This window comes from Hippocampus zosterae, chromosome 7 (genome assembly GCF_025434085.1).
Source record: "Hippocampus zosterae strain Florida chromosome 7, ASM2543408v3, whole genome shotgun sequence".
NCBI lineage: Eukaryota > Metazoa > Chordata > Actinopteri > Syngnathiformes > Syngnathidae > Hippocampus > Hippocampus zosterae.
Genome location: NC_067457.1, coordinates 18,678,149 through 18,693,725, shown reverse-complemented (window position 1 = coordinate 18,693,725; position 15,577 = coordinate 18,678,149). Strand labels below are relative to the sequence as shown.

Below are 15,577 nucleotides of genomic sequence, written 5' to 3'. Positions count from 1 at the left end.
CCATTTTGAAGCAGACAGTATGGCTATTGTCTGGTGTCTTTCAAAAATTAACTTGAAAAAGAGATTTTGTTGGACTGCTACGAAATGTCAAGCCACGTACACAAGACAGACGAGCGAGGCAGAATTGCTCATCGTTCTGAAGCCTCTCTCATCGTTCGTGTGGGCAGAGCAGGGCGGCGAAGTTTGATGACTCGCCTTAAAAACATGAAAACGCTTCGCTCTTCAAGGACAGTTCAAGACAACGAACAGGCTATGAAAATGCTTTTGAGATCAGTGAGATCAATTGCTTCTCTTAGGGATGTCGTGCACACACACGCACACACACACACACACACACACGCACACACGCACACACACACACGCACACACACACACGCACATACACGCACACACACACAAACACACAGTGCATTCATTAAAAAAAATTGAGTCTTCAGATATGCACAAGGGCAGCAGATACTTATTGGCAGATTTTTTATTTTCATCGTCAATTTCATCCTGACTTAAAGCCCTCAGCGCTCTCCCTCTCTGTATTTTCTCTCTGGGCCACTCGCTAGCCGGGTTACTAAGTGATCTATGGTCTTGCAGTCGTATCGATTGCAGCCTCTCAGCCCGGTGGCTGTTGCTTTTTACGATTCAAGACAAGCAATGTATTTGTGTGGCCGCTCCGGCTTCCTTACTGACCTAACCACAGGCGCAATAGGGAGTTCAATCGGAGGGTTAAGTAAAGCATAAAGCAAAATAAATGGTGCATTTTAACCTCTGCAGTGCCTTCTACATTCATACATTTTCCTCTGCTGCTCCCCTTTTCGGCCCTGTGTGTCATCCATCTTCTAGCCTACCAATTAAGGGTCTGCCAGCCCCCTCCGGAGGTGCCCAATGCTGACATGCTGATGGAGGACGGCGAGTTGGAGATAGGTGAGTCGTCCGCCTATCCGTCCGTATTTTTTTTTTTGTTTTTTTTTCCCCTCTCCCGCCTCCGGACATGTCACTTTGATAGCGCGCTGCAAACGAGACACTCTGAAGACCACGGAAGACGATTTATTTTCAAAGGACACGAACAAATAACTTGCCGGGCCATAGCGGTGCGGAATCGCAACTTGTAATCGAAAAATCTGAAAATCAAAGAGAACAATGCTCAGTTTAGTATAATTGAAAAAAGTGAAATGCACCTCATGCCATCGCTTCCTTGTCCATTGCTTTAACATTGCATCCTAATTGCTTTTAGGTGACATCATCAGGTACAGGTGCCATCCTGGGTTCTCATTGGTCGGCAGCGATATTCTCACCTGCCGCCTGGGAGAGCGGCTCCAGATGGACGCGCCGCCGCCGACGTGCCAAGGTCCCTGCTTGGAATATTCTACGCCGTGCCACACCTATGAGAAGATTTCAATCAAATATGCTCTTTTTCTTTCGTCTTCAGTTCAGTGCCCCGCTCACGACGTGCGATACGACTCGTCGGGTGTCATCCTGAGTCCCGGTTGGCCCGAAAGCTATCCCAATCTGCAGATGTGCTCGTGGAGCATCAGCGTGGAAAAGGGCTACAACGTCACCATCACCTTTGAAAGCTTTCACACGGAGAGAGAGTTTGACGTGTTGGAAATTTTTGATGGTAAAAAAAAAAAAAGTTGGCGTTAGAACATCGTAGAATGCAAACATGGCTGCTTTTACTCTACATTATATGAACGAAAGTCTTACCGTGCAGCCATCGCTGAAATGAACAACGAGTGTATTTCTCATTACCCCATCACTCAAAGTTGATCAAGACCCTTCCCGTCCGTTTTCCACACCTCAGGTCCATCCGCCAACGACCCAACGTTGGCCACGCTGAGCGGTGACCTACCGACGCCCTTCAACATCACCACCTCCGGGCACCAGTTCTTGGTGCGCTGGTCATCGGACCACGGCACCAACAAGAGAGGCTTCAGAATTCGCTATGTTGGTGAGTACCAAAGTATGTATCCCAACTTTATTTTACTACTAATTAGCATTATCACGTTGCATGGAAGATTATCGGAGAGGCAGACAGAAGGACGACCGGTTCTCAAAGCGAAGGTGTGGGCTGTAAAATGGCTCCTGAAAGACTTTTAATGTAATTTTGTGAGAAAACTCTCTGCAAAAAAATGCAGAATATGACTATTAAAAATTACTTGAGCACATTAGCCTCACTTCTGACCGCCTCTCAAGCAGTTGAATGCACTGTGTAAGGTCCGCTCTCTGTCCAAGCGGATCCCGCGGAGCACAGATGGCGCCACTTTTTTTTTAGACAGTTGGACTGGAATGTTTTGTCCGCTGAGGACCCTTTTCTCATGTAATGGAATTTTAGTCAAGGATTTTTTTGACAGTGAAGGGGGGAAAATGATGAGAGTGAGACCTGGTTAGTTCCTCCGACCTTTCAGTTCATGCTCTTATTCGTGATGGAGGAGAGTTGGAGCAGATGTTTGTGACGTCCCCACTTGGTAACTCTTGCAGTACAGCAGAGCATAATGAGTTGGAACTGAAATAGTTGGATCATAAAATATATATATATATATATATATTTGGACCTATAGAGCAGCCACACCAGCGGACTGTCCAAAGGGAAGATGTTTTTTCGGGATGTTGGCATAGCTAGCTAGCTAGCTCACTGCGCGTTACCATTGGACTGGAGAACTGCTGATGCAAACAATGCCGCTGAAGTTCTGAAATAGCACGGCAAGGACAACTCGTGCCGAGGCCCAAGTGCACTGGGCCTCTGCTTTAAGCTACGCCCCCCAAAAATCTGTGGAAAAGTGGGGGAGGGGGGGACGCGTATTGAGCTACAGTTGAGTACTACATAATGGCAGTTTCCAGCAGTTATTTTCACACAAATGTAATGTATGTAGGAACAAATCAGAATGTATCTTACAGGGTTTCAGTTGGGGTTATTTCTTAGGTTTTGGTTCAGGTTCTTATTTCGGGTTGAGGTTACCGTTGTGTTCAGGTGTTTGTATTCGTGAGTGAACTTTTCTCCAAATACAAGTAAGCTGCCCTCCAGCAGACTTCAGGCTATGCAACCTGCGGAGGGACTCCAAATCCCGCCCTTTAATTATTTCCCCACTATCGTCTCGATCTGTTTATGAAGTTAGCTGCCTCTGAGCAAGCTTCAAAGCTGATATAAGGTTCGATTTAGGTTCGTAAGCACACAGTCACTGAGGTGAAGTTTTAATTGCTAACAAGTGGCACGTGACAAAAACATGCTGATTAGCACCGAGTTGTTTAGCAACGCTACGCCTGATAAAGTACATGAAAATAAAACTCCTGTTCAACAAACCCCAAAGGGACTTATTTAAAAGTACAACATGATCAAACCGGGCCAGCAAAGTTCTTGACACAATTAGCCTGTTCGTGTCATTGCAGAGTTGTTACGGTGTTAATGATGATAAGCTTCGAGGTTGTTAACAGCCGCTGACGGTGTTTCGAAGTAACCGCTTTCCTTCAAGTCGTTCTCATCACGTGACGTCAACTCGTCCCTTTTTGGAATTGTTCCGTGCAGCGCTGTACTGCTCCACGCCGGACTCGCCGCTGCATGGCTCCATCTCTTCGCAGACGGGCGGCCACGTCAACAGCGTGGTACGCTGGGCGTGCGACCGCGGACACCGCCTGGTCGGCAACGCCACGGCCACCTGCCGCCGCACGCCGCTCGGTCACCATGGCTGGGACTCGCCGGTGCCCGCGTGCCAAGGTGTGTGCGAGGGAAAATTAAAAACTGAACACTGCGGGACCAGTACTTGATTCGATGCGATTGATTGCAAATTAAATGCCAAGAAAATATTTTAAAGACAAAAAAAAATCAACAACGTAGAAACATGAATAGCAGCGCTCAGTTGAAGTGATCTGAGAGCAGGATGCACTCACTCACTCTCGTCGTCCTGTGCCATCTGTTTTTAGCCAAGCAAAGAAGACATCAAACCGGCATGCTTGAAAGACATCAACGGTGCATTAAGTCCGCATTTGAACCACTGTGTGTAACGTGCGCTCGTCTTTCTGTCCTCCCCAAGCTGTCTCGTGCGGAGCCCCCAAGGCGCCGGCGAACGGCGGCGTCGTAACAGCCGACTACTCGGTGGGAACGCGCGTCTCCTACTTCTGCAGCGACGGCTACAGGCTCTCCAGCAAAGAACTGACGTCGGCCATCTGCCAGCCCGACGGGACGTGGAGCAACCACAACAAGATCCCGCGGTGCTCGGGTCGGTGCAACGGAAAAAAAACCCTCTTGGCGTTACCGCCGTTTGTCACCGTACTTTGGTTTGTGACTTTCTCTGTTGTGCAGTGGTGGTGTGCCCCAGCATCGGCTCCTTCTCCCTGGAGCACGGCCGCTGGAGGATCGTGAACGGCTCGCACTACGAGTACAGGACCCGCATCGTGTTCACCTGCGACCCCGGCTACTACCGCTTAGGACCCGCTCACATTCAGTGCCTCCCCAATGGCGTGTGGAGCTGGAAGAACGAGAGGCCGCACTGTCAGAGTGAGTCAATACCTTTTAGGTTTTGCGGTTGAGGTGGTGGTTGAGTCACCCCGGAAGACGTTTTTCCTGCGGCCATTGCTTATTTCTGCGCCTTGTCTTTGTCAGTCATCTCCTGCGGCGAGCTGCCGTCCCCGCCCAGCGGCAAGAAGATCGGCACACAGACGACCTTCGGGGCGACGGCTATTTTCGCTTGCGATGGCGGATTCATGCTGGTGGGCTCGGCCGTCAGGGAGTGCCTGTCATCGGGGCTGTGGAGCGGAACCGAGTCGCGCTGTTTAGGTATGTGGATGTAAACGCTAATTAGCGCATCACTTCACAAGCAGAGAAGGCTCGCCCGTTTTGAGAGGAAGCTGGATGTTTCTTGACTGTCAAATGAAGACGGGTATTAAAAGTAGCTGAGAGGGACCCCCTGGGGTAAATCCACCAAACTTCCACCTTCAAAATAAATGCCAGGCACTGACAGATGTTACGGCACCCAAGAGCTGTTCGGTGCCACGTAAACAGCATTTAGATTCAATACCAGTTTTTTTTTCTTTCTCCGAAACAGACTTAGCTTAAGATCAATGAGGAAAAAAAAAAAAGAAATTGAATTTTCCTCGAAGGAAAGCGCTCCTTTGTCCTTGGTGGTTTACGCTCGTTCCAGCTACTCCAAGAGGCGAAGGGGAAAAAGAAAATACCACTTGCAAGTGTTTTACGTGATTTGACTCTGGATCAAATATTTATTTGGAGGCCGTGTTCAAGTCAGGTTGACGTTTGCATGACTTTTCATGACTTTCGAAGAATATTCCAGAAACTTTGTGGCACTCCAGTGTTGCAAGGTGCAATCTCCCCCCCTCTCCACGCCCCCTTTTTTTTTTTTTACGTCTAGACAGACGTACTGCCATCCCAGCCCTCTGGTGTTTAATCATGATCAAAACCCAATACCAATGATTTGTTATTACATCAAACTTCGCCTTTCGATTTTTAATTATGATCAACTCATATGACAAATTCTTTGTTATTGTGGCAAACTGACATGACACTTTCAATCTCACTCACCACCTGGTGGGGTCAGCACACCACCGTTTAGACTGAATAAAAGGAAATTCTATACTAGTAGCTAGCTAGCTGTAATACGAGATACAATACGATTCCTCTTTTTGTGCTCTGGAGTGTTGCAAGGTACCCAGTGCCCTCGTGTTTAATCACAATCAAAAAGAATTTATGATCAGACCCAACAAATGTCAAATAATCCCAACCAGCCAAATTGACATGTCGCAATCATCGAATCTGACTCTGAGAACCCTTTTGTAAACAATGCGTTTCATCGTCTTTCATTAGCTGCCTTGCGTGCAACTGAGCGAATCGAGTCGGAGAGTGCGAGTTGAAAAGGACAAAAATCCCAATCCAATTAGGCAACCCATCTTCAAAAGAATATGTGTGCCTCCCTTTTTTTTTTTCTTCTTCTCCTGGAAACAACACAAAGAACCGCGGTGCATCTGTAGAAGTGCTTGCGGGCCAATTGACCATCTGAGCCTTTTTAAACTGCTAAATAATTGAGTTTTTTTCGCAGATTCCCAAATAGTTTATGAAAGCAGAAGGCTTCGAGTCAAATAAAGGGCTGTAGCTCTATCTTGTGGATGCATTCTAGATTGCGCCTTATAGTCCAGTGCGTGCAAGATATGAATATTTTTTTTTAATAGCCCATTCATTGATGGTGCGCCTAATAATCCAGTGCGCCTTTTAGTGCAAAAAAATACGGTACTTCTTTTTCATTCTTAGGGTCACCAAGAAACTACCACGTTGATCACCTCAGGGACTTTCAACCAATGAATGGTCCGTCGGCCCCGCTGCCTGTGTTCTAAAGCCGCAGTAGCCTAGAATCGCCGTATCCTACTGTCACGGCAAATAAGCCTTGAATTTAGTTGGATTTTACCCAGCGTGTGTGTTTGTGTATGGTGTTGTTTCTGCAGCTGGTCACTGCGGCATCCCGGAGGGCATCGTCAACGGCCAAGTGATCGGGGAGAACTTCGGTTACCGTGACACAGTGGTGTACCAGTGCCTTCCCGGCTTCCGACTCATAGGCTCTTCGGTTCGGATTTGTCTCCAGGACAACCAGTGGTCTGGGCAGCTTCCCATCTGCATACGTAAGCAAAAAAAAAGATGAATCTCATCAGGGTCTGTCTCCATGACAACCTTTTGAGCCAAACCGCCACCGAGCTCCTAAGACAACGCGTGGCTATGTATACAATACGCCGCGTCTGCAGAGGCTTCGTTATCACATTATGTTCCATCTGGATAAGGAACATGCTTATGCGGCGCTTGATGCACTCACTGCGCCACACAATCAAAATGCATACTCTTGTCATAGAAGGCATTTACTGGTGCTAACGACTTCCTGTTTTTTTGTTTTTTTTTTGCCGCGCTCTTGAATCTGCAAACAGACTCAAATCAATCGGTTGCTGCTCTCGGATCTAAAGTCTTAGTTGACTTGTGATGTGAAAGGAATCCTCTGTTCGCCGGAGTGGTTCTCAAACTGCACACCATAAACTTAGGACTGGTGTGAAGAATGGAACATTAAAAAAATTTAAATAACAATAATTCCCGTGGCTTTTATAGAGTTGCACATGTTAGTTATGTTTCCCCGTCGGCAGGACTCAGGGCCACCGTGGTTTTCCATAATTTGTCAGCCCCGCTGCAACTTTGCGGGGAGCTGACCCAAAAGCAAATATGATTTTTGAAATACTTAATGAATTTGTTCTCGGTGCAACATGTTTTTTGAATTTGTTTCTGCAAGGCAAATGATCCCTTCATTACGGAAGATTAGTGGCGCACACAAATTCACACGTGCGTGTCTGATGGCATTAGGTGAAATTTGGACGCGCACACTTGTGATTCTCCCAAATTAAAAAAATAAAAAATAAAAATGCGTCCCATTCCCTCATGTCCTCCCTCATCAGCATTCCACGCTCGTTTCTTTCCCCGTTCTATCATCCCCCTCCGCTTTCTTTCTCGACCTGTCTCCTCGTGCGAATGTCAAAAACTGCCTCGTCAGCGCTAAAACTTTTAAAGCAGCCCCATTGAATCAAGCTAAGGGATGAATAATTGCCACGCCGAAGAGCAGGACACTCACAACCATCACTGGGGGGGATGGCGTGGGACAATATTTCCTGAAATGACATCCGTAAATTGCCCGTGAGGCCTTTGCCGCTGTGTACTGATGAATGTTGACGAATCGGCGCCACGTGAGCCTTCTTTCTTTCTTTCTTTTCTTTCTTTTTTTTATGCTCTTCCAGACATCAGTCCCTCAAGCCGTATAATTAGTTTCTCTCTCTGAGGAACCAATCACGTAATAGAAGGAGGAAATGGAGTCATGCTTAATGAAAGCACAAACATTTAGAACAAGCATCATCAACGTGTCTCTTGAATAACCACACTCGCTGCCAGTTGCTCGCTTCATTAGGAAGTAAGATATACGCACCTTATGGAAGACTTACGTTGAACGCATTCTGTATGGGGGAAGAAAAAAAAATGTCCAACAAGTAACATCCACACAATCCATGATGAAATTAAAAACATGCACATTTTGGGAATTCTATTATGAGAGAAAATGGCGCCATGCGTTTTGTCCTTCTTTCAGCCATCAGTTGCGGCCACCCGGGCAGCCCGATCTACGGCCGCACGGTGGGGAACGGCTTCAACCTCAATGACGTGGTCAGCTTCGTGTGCAACCGGGGCTACCAGATGGAGGGGCCGGCCCGCGCCCACTGCCAGGCCAACCGCCAGTGGAGCCACCCGCCCCCAACGTGTAAAGGTGGGGAGAAAAGTTGAGTGTATTCACTCCTAACTGTACTTCGGAGCAAAGTCATTGTATATCGTTCTGCCCGAACCCTGGAAATTGTCAATAGGAGTGCTAACGGCAACAGCGAGCTTTACAACCAGCAAAAACTGTTTGGCAGATTTTTTCAAACATTTTTTTAATGTTATGTCATACTGAAGTGAATTCCACATTTGGTATTTGACGAAACCACTTCACTTTGTCTGATGTAAGTCTTTTAGCCCAATGTTAACGCACACACTGCAAAACGCCATAGATGGGCTAGTAAAAGTAGCATTGTAATGTAACCCTTCAAACAACGAATATTTGAACACGTGAGACGGTGCAAGACATGTAGACAGGCAATATAACAACACTCAGATGCTTATTCTTTATGCTCAATGAAAAACAACTTTTGATGTTCACTTCAATTTTGCCCCATTTTTAAGTGGTAGGCCCCATCCTTAACCGATCTTCATGCAACAATTGGTCGCAAAATGCACAAAGAAAGAAAATCCTTTGCGATAGCCAATAGATGGCATGACGGACCCACCTCCCCATTGCATTTGTTTGCCTTTCTCGTGTTTCTTTCAGACACGTTGATGGGGGAGGAGCCTGTCAGGTTAATGCCAAATAACACATGCTTTCGTTTGTGTGTCCGTGTGTCCGTCCGTCTGCAGTGGTCAACTGCTCGGATCCCGGCATCCCGGCCAACTCTATCCGCCAAAGCAAAATCGAGCACGGCAACTTCACCTTTGGCACGGTGGTGTTCTACGACTGCAACCCTGGCTACGATCTGTTCGGCTCGCCTGTGCTGAGTTGTCAGCCCACCGGGCAGTGGGACAAGCCGCTGCCAGAATGCATCGGTGAGGGATGCACCAAAACAGCACCAGTCAGTCAAGGTTATCGAAATAGCGCGATTGTTACCCTCCAAGATGTGTTTGCTTTTTTTTTTTTGGTTGTTGTTTTTTTTCCCCCCCTCTCCTAAAATTGCCTTTCATCTTGTAATTAGGGCTTCTTGTAACATTTCAACTTTTTTTAAAAATGTTTTTCTCACACAACTTTATTCAGCAAAGTATTAACGGAGTTGCAAAATATTCATTTGATCTTGTTTTTATCATGAAGACGACGGTATATCCTCAAATTCCTTTTTGATGGAAATCATCCCACCGTTCAACAGTTTTCTCAGCGTTACGGCATCCTTCTTTATTCTCGTGAGTTTGACATTTTTCAAATGGAAAGCAGATAAAGGCACCCTCAAATCCTTTCGCTTTTGTACCGTTGCACTTTATAGATTTCACTATGCCAACAGTCAATCAACCGGATTGCACTTTACCCCAAAGTGCATTTTTGAAGACCCCTTGGAAACGCCGCATGCCGCTAATGGCAAACACGGCGTGACCCCGAGTCATTTTGTTTTCAATAGAGATCAAAATGAAAACAGAGCATGTCAATTTATTGCCTTTGCGTCAGAAAAAAAAGCCAAAGCGGTGACACTTGCCGTCATTGAAACATTATCCTCAGTGTCCCACAGCCATCTGTTTCCTTTTAAGCTCCATCAATCAGTGTCTTTACAACACTCTCTCTCTTTCTCTCTCTTTCTCTCTCTCTCCACCTCCCCAGTTGTTGACTGCGGCCACCCTGGCTCTCCCCCGAACGGCGTGCTAAGCGGGGATAAGTTTACATTTGGTTCGACGGTTCGATACTCCTGTCTGGGTGGCAGGCAGCTCAAGGGGGAGTCATCCAGGATGTGTCAGCTCAATGGGATGTGGAGCGCCCCCATGCCCTTTTGCTCTGGTAAATTATGAAAGGCACACACACACACAGAGCGCGGGGTCCATCAGATCAATAGATGGAGAGGAATTGTATGGATTTGTTGATTAAAAACACACTTCAATTAATTGAAAGACATGCCTTCGGGGCATCCCTTAGCACGTGCTGTCACTCTCTTGTGCTCAAGAAATGGGAGGGGTCTCTCTCACTTGCACAGTTCTCCAAATAAGAAGTGAAGTGTGATTGCTCGGAACCCTTCGCCGCTTCCAGTTGAACTTGACCGTTTTACTGGCGCATAAAGCAAAAGAGACTTGTTAAAATGTTCCACCAAACGATATGATTTTCTCTGACAAAAGTCTGTTTGCTTTTAAGGCCAAAGTAAAACGGAAATTAGTTTTGATGTTTCAGCTGTTCTAAACCCTCCAAAAAAAATTTCGGGGAGCGGCAACGCACCAAAGGGGAGCGTACAACACGTCGGCATCCAGTGCCGCTTGGAAGGATGTGAACTCCTCGAAGGGTTTCTCATTCTACCATCTTCAGTATTTATGGATGAAATGTGAGCTGCGTAATTATCTGGGAAAAAAAAGGGAACCTGCAATTTTAAGATCATCAATTTACAGTTTTGAGAAACACAATCATCATTTTAAGAGGGTCATCTCGAATTGTAAAAAAAGTAAGATGTGATGTTTGCCCATAAAGATATACCGGATGATCTTTGCTATGCTATGCTAGACGGGAGGAGAAAAAAAAATCCACAAGCATTTTCTCATATCGAGATACTCGAATTACTCAAGGACTTTTTTTTCCCACCCCTACCATATTATTATATTATTATAACACGTGAAAGTTCTATTATAACGTTGCACTTTCAATCATTCTTCTCCCCGCACTGTAATTTAGTGTCCCGAACAGTCCTTTGATTTTAATTTACCTCAAAGGCCACATTTCAGAGCTATCATTTAGACTGTATCGCATTCATTTTACACAGAATGTCTACTCACATGCAAAATGCGCTTGCATAATGGATTACTGGAAATGAACTTGGCAGCGTTGCGTCCGTATCGCTCGTAAAGCAAACAAAAATGCACTCAAGCAAAAATAAATAAATAAGTCCATAAAAATTAAAAAAAAAAAACCTACGTTGGAATGAAAATCATATCTTTTGGCCAGCTGTGTTTGGAGCCTCAAATCGTTTTGGCGCTGTCAATATGTGATATGTCGTAAAGCAGCGGCAATATGAAAGTAAGATGTATCATATACGTTGTGTGTCTTTGTGTGAGACATTGCGCACACACAATTTGCTGACCGTGCAGTTCTCCAAGGACAAAGCAAAGATCACACACTCACTTTCACACACATACAAACACTCTTCAGCCTCTGTTCAAGTGTACGATCGCAAACACACTTGTTACGTGTACTTGAGTGCTATGTTTTCATATGAAGGGTCTGAATTTTTTTTTTCTTTTCTCTCTTCTTCCAAACCCTCACACAGGTGATACGGCCGGCTCCTGCGGCGATCCGGGCATCCCGTCCCACGGTTCGAGGGAACAGACGGATTTCCGCATCCGCTCCAAGGTGTTCTTCAGCTGCACGGAGGGCTACGAAATGATCGGCTCGGCCGAAAGGATGTGCTTTCCCAACGGGACCTGGTCGGGAATGCAGCCCTTCTGTAAACGTAAGAGGAGGCGCTCAGAGAAATGCTTACATTTTAACTGACGCATACCTGAAAAATCGAAACTATTTGTACTTTATATATGTGTATTTTCTAGCCATCCAGTGCGGTAATCCTGGTACTCCCAGCAACGGCAGAGTGTTTCGCCTGGACGGGACCACCTTCTCCCACTCGGTCATTTACTCCTGCATGGACGGGTACCTCCTCTCTGGCACCGCCACCAGGCTGTGTCTGGCCAACGGGACCTGGTCGGGGATACAGCCAAACTGCACCAGTAAGGCGTTTGATACTTGGATTCCAAATTTGTAACCCCGTGTTTTACTGATTCAGCTCTTCACTGACTCACTACACTTAAGTGAACTGTGTAGCTGCTTGATTAAATAAGTTGTACTGACATCAATCAGGGTGTAGTGTAGCGTTCAGTTGGCATTTCCTTCAGCGCAGCTCCATCTAGTGGATGCATTGTAGATTGCGTCTTATAAAGCGGTGAACCCCCAAAAAATTACAAAATAGGCCATTCATTGAAGGTGCGCCTCATAATCCCTTGCGCCTTTTAGTGTGGAAAATATGGTACTCACTTTTGGTTTTGTTTTTTGTTTTTGGGGCTAAATTTTAGTCGGACTCAAAACGGCCTCTGATAGGACAAAAGGATCCTCACGCCCGACTTCCAGGCAGAAGATGACAGGACATCTATTAATAGCCATGTACGCATCCGGTGGCGGCTTTCGCGGAATTTCAAATAGCAATTAGGCTATGAAGGACAGGACTTGACAGGTACAGTCAAGAGAATGTTAATGCGATTCCAAAGAGAGACCCAAGAGGACCTCTGTCACTCACAGATATCACTTGACTTGAAGCCACTAAAGGAAATGAGATCCATGCTAACGCAGGCGGTGTGAATGGACCAGACCCCAACCCTATCCTTACTCCAAAACCTAACTGTAGCCCTGATCTTTTTTTTCTGCCATTTCCAAGTGATTAACTGCGGCGATCCCGGACTTCCGGCAAATGGCCTTCGCTACGGTGAAGACTTCACTATCGGCCAAAACGTGACCTTCCAGTGTCAACCCGGATACAAGATGGAGGAGGACGGCTCACCCACCAGGATGTGTACTCAGAATGGGACGTGGAGCGGAAATATGCCCATATGCACAGGTAATGACCAGTGCGATTATCGTGATATTTTGCCAACAGGATACTGTAAATGGGTTTTGATGATGTCAGACCTAACACGGGATGGCAATTGCCCGATCATCAATGTTTTGTAAGGAAACCATAGATTCCGAACTGAAAAAGACTCACAATACAATACGAGCACATTATTTCACCGATACTACTTGTGGCATCGAGAAGCATAAGGGTACTTCTTCCTCCCCAACCCATCCCGACTAGCGGTCACGTGCCTGACTCCCCCCGCCGTCAGTAACGGGGTCCTGCAGGGCAGCGACTTTGAGTGGGGCAGCAGCGTGAGCTACAGTTGCTCACCAGGCTACGAGCTGTCCTTCCCGGCTGTTCTCACATGCGTGGCCAACGGAAGCTGGAGCGGGATGCTGCCGCAGTGCTTACGTAAGCTCGCAACCCACGATGCCTTTCACCTGCCATGCAGACAGAGTCCACATCGCCAATTGTGTTTTGTTTTCTTACAGCCAAGTTTTGCGGCGACCCCGGTACCCCAGCGGGTGGTTCCCGCGAGGGCCGGAGTTTCATCTACCAATCGGAAGTCACTTTCTCCTGCTCGCCGCCGTTCCTTCTGGTCGGCGCGGCAACCAGGCTCTGCCAAAGTGACGGCAGCTGGAGTGGGACACAGCCCCGCTGTATAGGTAAACAGTTTTGTTTTGTTCTTTTTCTCTTGGATGAGGTAAAAAAAAATAATAATAATAATACAATTAAATTAAAAAAAAAATCTGAAGTGGAAACCATGATCATTACTTTTCACAAAGATAAACAATGAAGGAATGTAGCGATATATTATCTCTCATTTTTTTTCTTTTTTTAAATCAACAAACAGCATGCAAGGAGACAAATACAACCTGTTGGCTGGTTAAAAAAGTGTCAATTTGTCCTTAGGCGATGTAATATATGCACCCATGAACAAACAGTTGTCTGACGCCCCCCTAATTACAGACATGTTACTTTATCTTACAGCAAAGTTCTAATACAATATCAGACAGGAAAACAAGGTCTGCTTTCATTCATGTCTTCTTTTCTTTTTCTTCAGAGTTTGCTTTGCAGTCTGCCGTTTCATTCTAGTCTTACTTAAATCATTGTGACATTCAAAGACGCACGTTGTTGTTGCGAATGTATTCAGGTGACTTCCGAATGCTTGTGCGGGTTTGTGAGACATTATTTATGTTGGGCTGCAGATCCTTTTTTCCGACTTGTTTGTTGCTCTTTGGGGAGGTGCAAGCTAACGCTGCTGTCTCTTATCCCCTCTGCCTTAACGAGCAGGGCATTGAAGAGGCCACCCACATGTGGCATTTTGCAGACTTTCGCTCCCAGTTAAGTTGGCCACCGCTCATCAAAGCAAAAGTCACACAGGCGTATCAGGAATAGTAACGGAGGACCAGACAAGCATGTTGGAAATGATGGCGGTGGGATAAAAGACTAGCCACCGCTTTGGTTTTTGATGAGGAGGGACTTTTTTGCACACTGAGCAGTCATCATGTTTCTGACGCAGTCGGAATCGCAAGAGGCTCCCCTATGCTTTTTTAGCTTGGGTTTAGCTGCCCACGGTCATAAACTTGGACAGGAATCCCCATTTGTTGTTTTTTGTAATGCATTTTTCCCTGAAGTATGCTTGTGACACCACCGTGATTTGCTAGTAGGTGCTTCAGCGTCAAGTATGCGCTGACTCATTATTATGCCCGAGTGTTGCTTTAATAACACACATACATTCTTCGGCACTCTCATCGGTGACTCCAAGTAGAACGCTGGGACAACTTGATGACATTTCAACATACCCAGACACAATTTCAATCTTTGTGCTGGGATGATGTAAGGCAGGAGTACTTGACCAGAGGGAAAGGGGAAGATGGGGAAGGAGAAAAAGAAAGAAAATGTGTGAATGAGGAAAGGGAGGGGTTGACAGAGGAGCGAGAATGGACGGATGGCAGGGAAGAGGAGAATGGAAGAGAGAAGAATGAAATGAGTAGAAAAAAAGGGGGTCGGCGAACGGTGGAGATTTGGAAGAAGAAAACAGCATGATGGGGTCGAAGATGTTAAGTAGAATGATGGAGAGAGAAATGAAGGGAGTTATGAAAGGATTTTTTTGGGTGAATGTGAGAGGTCAATGACGTTTTCTCCCCTAGAGAGTTTTTAGGTGGTGGTGGTGGAGGTTTTGGCTCTTGAGAGTTATTGGTGTGAGTGTGATTGTTTTTGGTTTTTACATTTTTTGGAGCGTCGGAGGTTGAGGTGAAATTTATGGCGATTGTAAGTTGTTTTAATGTGAGAGGGAGGAATTTTGTTTGTGCGAGGTTTTGAATGTGGTCTGTTTTCTAGTGAGTGCGTTTTTCGCTGGACACGATTTTTAAAAATGTGTTTTATGTGAGAGGGTTTTGATAAACGTGAGAGGTAGATGTTATTTAGGGTTTGTACGGCACCTCGTAGCTCCCTCTCTTGCTTCATCTTGCCGCGAGGCTTTGCGACAAAACTCTGCTACCCCCTGCTGCTGTGCCCGCGTAGCGCAGCCTCTGTTGCCAAGACAACGGGGACCAAGTGGAGAGGAGCGAGGGAGTAACGCTTGCGGTCCTTTTTGCAGAGCCGACCAAGACAAGCTGTGACAACCCGGGAACGCCCAGATACGGATCCCTCAACCGCACTTTTGGATTCAAGGTAATATAGTCAACCGCCATTT

General features: G+C 46.2%; 1 protein-coding gene across 6 annotated transcripts in view; it reads left to right on the top strand.

Annotated features, from left to right (window-relative positions):
- The window catches only part of csmd3b (CUB and Sushi multiple domains 3b), a 180,967-nt gene that overhangs the window by 157,972 nt on the left and 7,418 nt on the right, over positions 1-15,577 (top strand). For 4 of the 6 annotated variants that reach the window (XM_052070278.1, XM_052070279.1, XM_052070276.1 and 1 more), the window contains 18 exons: positions 838-918; positions 1,229-1,342; positions 1,424-1,612; positions 1,796-1,954; positions 3,515-3,703; positions 4,020-4,205; positions 4,289-4,483; positions 4,589-4,762; positions 6,436-6,609; positions 8,103-8,276; positions 8,960-9,145; positions 9,903-10,076; positions 11,545-11,727; positions 11,822-11,998; positions 12,700-12,879; positions 13,117-13,290; positions 13,371-13,544; positions 15,482-15,555. In XM_052070278.1, coding sequence (XP_051926238.1) covers positions 838-918; positions 1,229-1,342; positions 1,424-1,612; positions 1,796-1,954; positions 3,515-3,703; positions 4,020-4,205; positions 4,289-4,483; positions 4,589-4,762; positions 6,436-6,609; positions 8,103-8,276; positions 8,960-9,145; positions 9,903-10,076; positions 11,545-11,727; positions 11,822-11,998; positions 12,700-12,879; positions 13,117-13,290; positions 13,371-13,544; positions 15,482-15,555 — 2,957 coding nt within the window. The remainder of the gene's footprint in view (positions 1-837; positions 919-1,228; positions 1,343-1,423; positions 1,613-1,795; positions 1,955-3,514; positions 3,704-4,019; positions 4,206-4,288; positions 4,484-4,588; positions 4,763-6,435; positions 6,610-8,102; positions 8,277-8,959; positions 9,146-9,902; positions 10,077-11,544; positions 11,728-11,821; positions 11,999-12,699; positions 12,880-13,116; positions 13,291-13,370; positions 13,545-15,481; positions 15,556-15,577) is intronic. The other 2 variants (XM_052070281.1, XM_052070277.1) reach the window with 1 other exon arrangement.